Genomic DNA, 1597 nt, shown 5'->3' on the forward strand with positions numbered 1-1597 from the left:
CTCAAAAGGAGACATAGAAGTGGCCAACAGATACATGAAAAAATGCTCAACATCACTAATCAGGGAAATGCAAATCAAAACTACAGTGAAATATCACTACACACCTGTAAGAATGGCTATTACCAAAAAGACAAAAGGTAACAAGCGTCAATGACGATGGGGAGAAAAAGGAACACTGGTACACTGTTGGTGGGAATGGAGATTAGTACAGCCATTATGGAAAACAGTACGGAGGTTCCTCAAAAAACAAAACGTAGAACAACTATATGATCTAGCAATCCCACTATTGGGTAGACATCCAAAAGAAATGACATCAGTATGTTGAAGAGGTATCTTCCCTCCCATGTGCACTGGAGCATTATTTACAATGGTCAAGACATTTAATCAACCTAAGTGTCCATCGATGATGAAAAGGTACAGAAAATGTAGTACACAGACATAATGGATTACCATTCAGCCTTAACAAAGTAGCAAACTCTGTGATTTCTGACAGCATAGATGAACCTGGAGATACTATGCTAAGTGAAATAAGCCAGGCACAGAAAGATAAACACTTTATGATCTCACATATGTGGAATTTTAAAAGTTAATCTCATAGAGGCAGAGAGTAGAATGGTGATTACCAGTGCTGCAGTTGGATGGTGGGTTTGAGAGATGTTAGTAAAAGGATACAAAATTTCAGTGAGACAGGGGGAAATAAATTCAAGAGATGTATTGTGCAACATGCTCACTAGAGTTATTAAAACCATGTTGAACAGTTCTTCCTTGTATTCACAGGGAATATATTCCGTGAAACAAACTGCACATACTCTACTCCCTGATACAAATCGGGATAGTATTGCATATAACCCAGGCATATATGCTTTAACTCATCTCTAGGTTACTTGTAATACCTAATAAACATGCTATGTACGTAAGTGCTGTATACTGCATTGCTTTTTATCTACTTTTACTGATGTATTATCATTTTCATTATTTTTTCTACATGTTTTTGATCTGTGTTGGTTGCAACCATGAATGCAGAACCTGCAGATGAGGAGGGCGAAGAGGGCTTATCCCAGGGCTCTGTATCCGTACAGCTGAAAATTGCTGAGTAGATTTTTAATTGTTCTTACCACAAATACATGATAAGTATGTGAATTAGCTTGATTTAGCCATTCCACAATGTGTACATATTTCAAAACATCATGGTGTACCCCATAAATATATACAATGTTTATCTGTCAATTAAAAATAAACTGATTTTTAAAAATAAAAGTGCACCTGCTGGACACTTCTCCTCGAGGCTGCGCCTCTGTTGCTGTGAGGCCACTGGCGGCGGGGGAACTTCGTCCTGCCGGGAGATGGTGGCAGAGTCAACTTGGACCTGTGGGGACAAGGCAGAGATGGGCGTGAGTGGCTTCCAGACCTCACCTCTCCCAGGCTCCGTCTCACGCTCCCTTCACCCCAAGTGACAAAACCCATCAGAGCTTGGACTTCTTTCCAACTCCAAACTTTCATCTTTTGCATCCATGTTTGTCCCTTGGCCTGTTAGGGCAGCTATTTTCTATAAAGAAAAACACCTCTGTATCCTTTTCTCATATTATAACATAAAATA

General features: G+C 39.6%; 1 protein-coding gene across 1 annotated transcript in view; it reads right to left on the minus strand.

Moving 5' to 3' along the window:
* The window catches only part of LOC105540327 (tumor necrosis factor receptor superfamily member 10D-like), a gene marked incomplete at both ends in the record, with an annotated part of 10565 nt that extends 9199 nt beyond the window's left edge, over positions 1-1366 (minus strand). The window contains one exon of the mRNA XM_011980868.1: positions 1264-1366. Within this exon, the coding sequence (XP_011836258.1) occupies positions 1264-1366 (103 nt within the window). The remainder of the gene's footprint in view (positions 1-1263) is intronic.
* Positions 1367-1597: the final 231 nt, after the last annotated feature.

This window comes from Mandrillus leucophaeus, unplaced genomic scaffold, assembly GCF_000951045.1.
Source record: "Mandrillus leucophaeus isolate KB7577 unplaced genomic scaffold, Mleu.le_1.0 Scaffold2196, whole genome shotgun sequence".
Lineage (NCBI taxonomy): Eukaryota > Metazoa > Chordata > Mammalia > Primates > Cercopithecidae > Mandrillus > Mandrillus leucophaeus.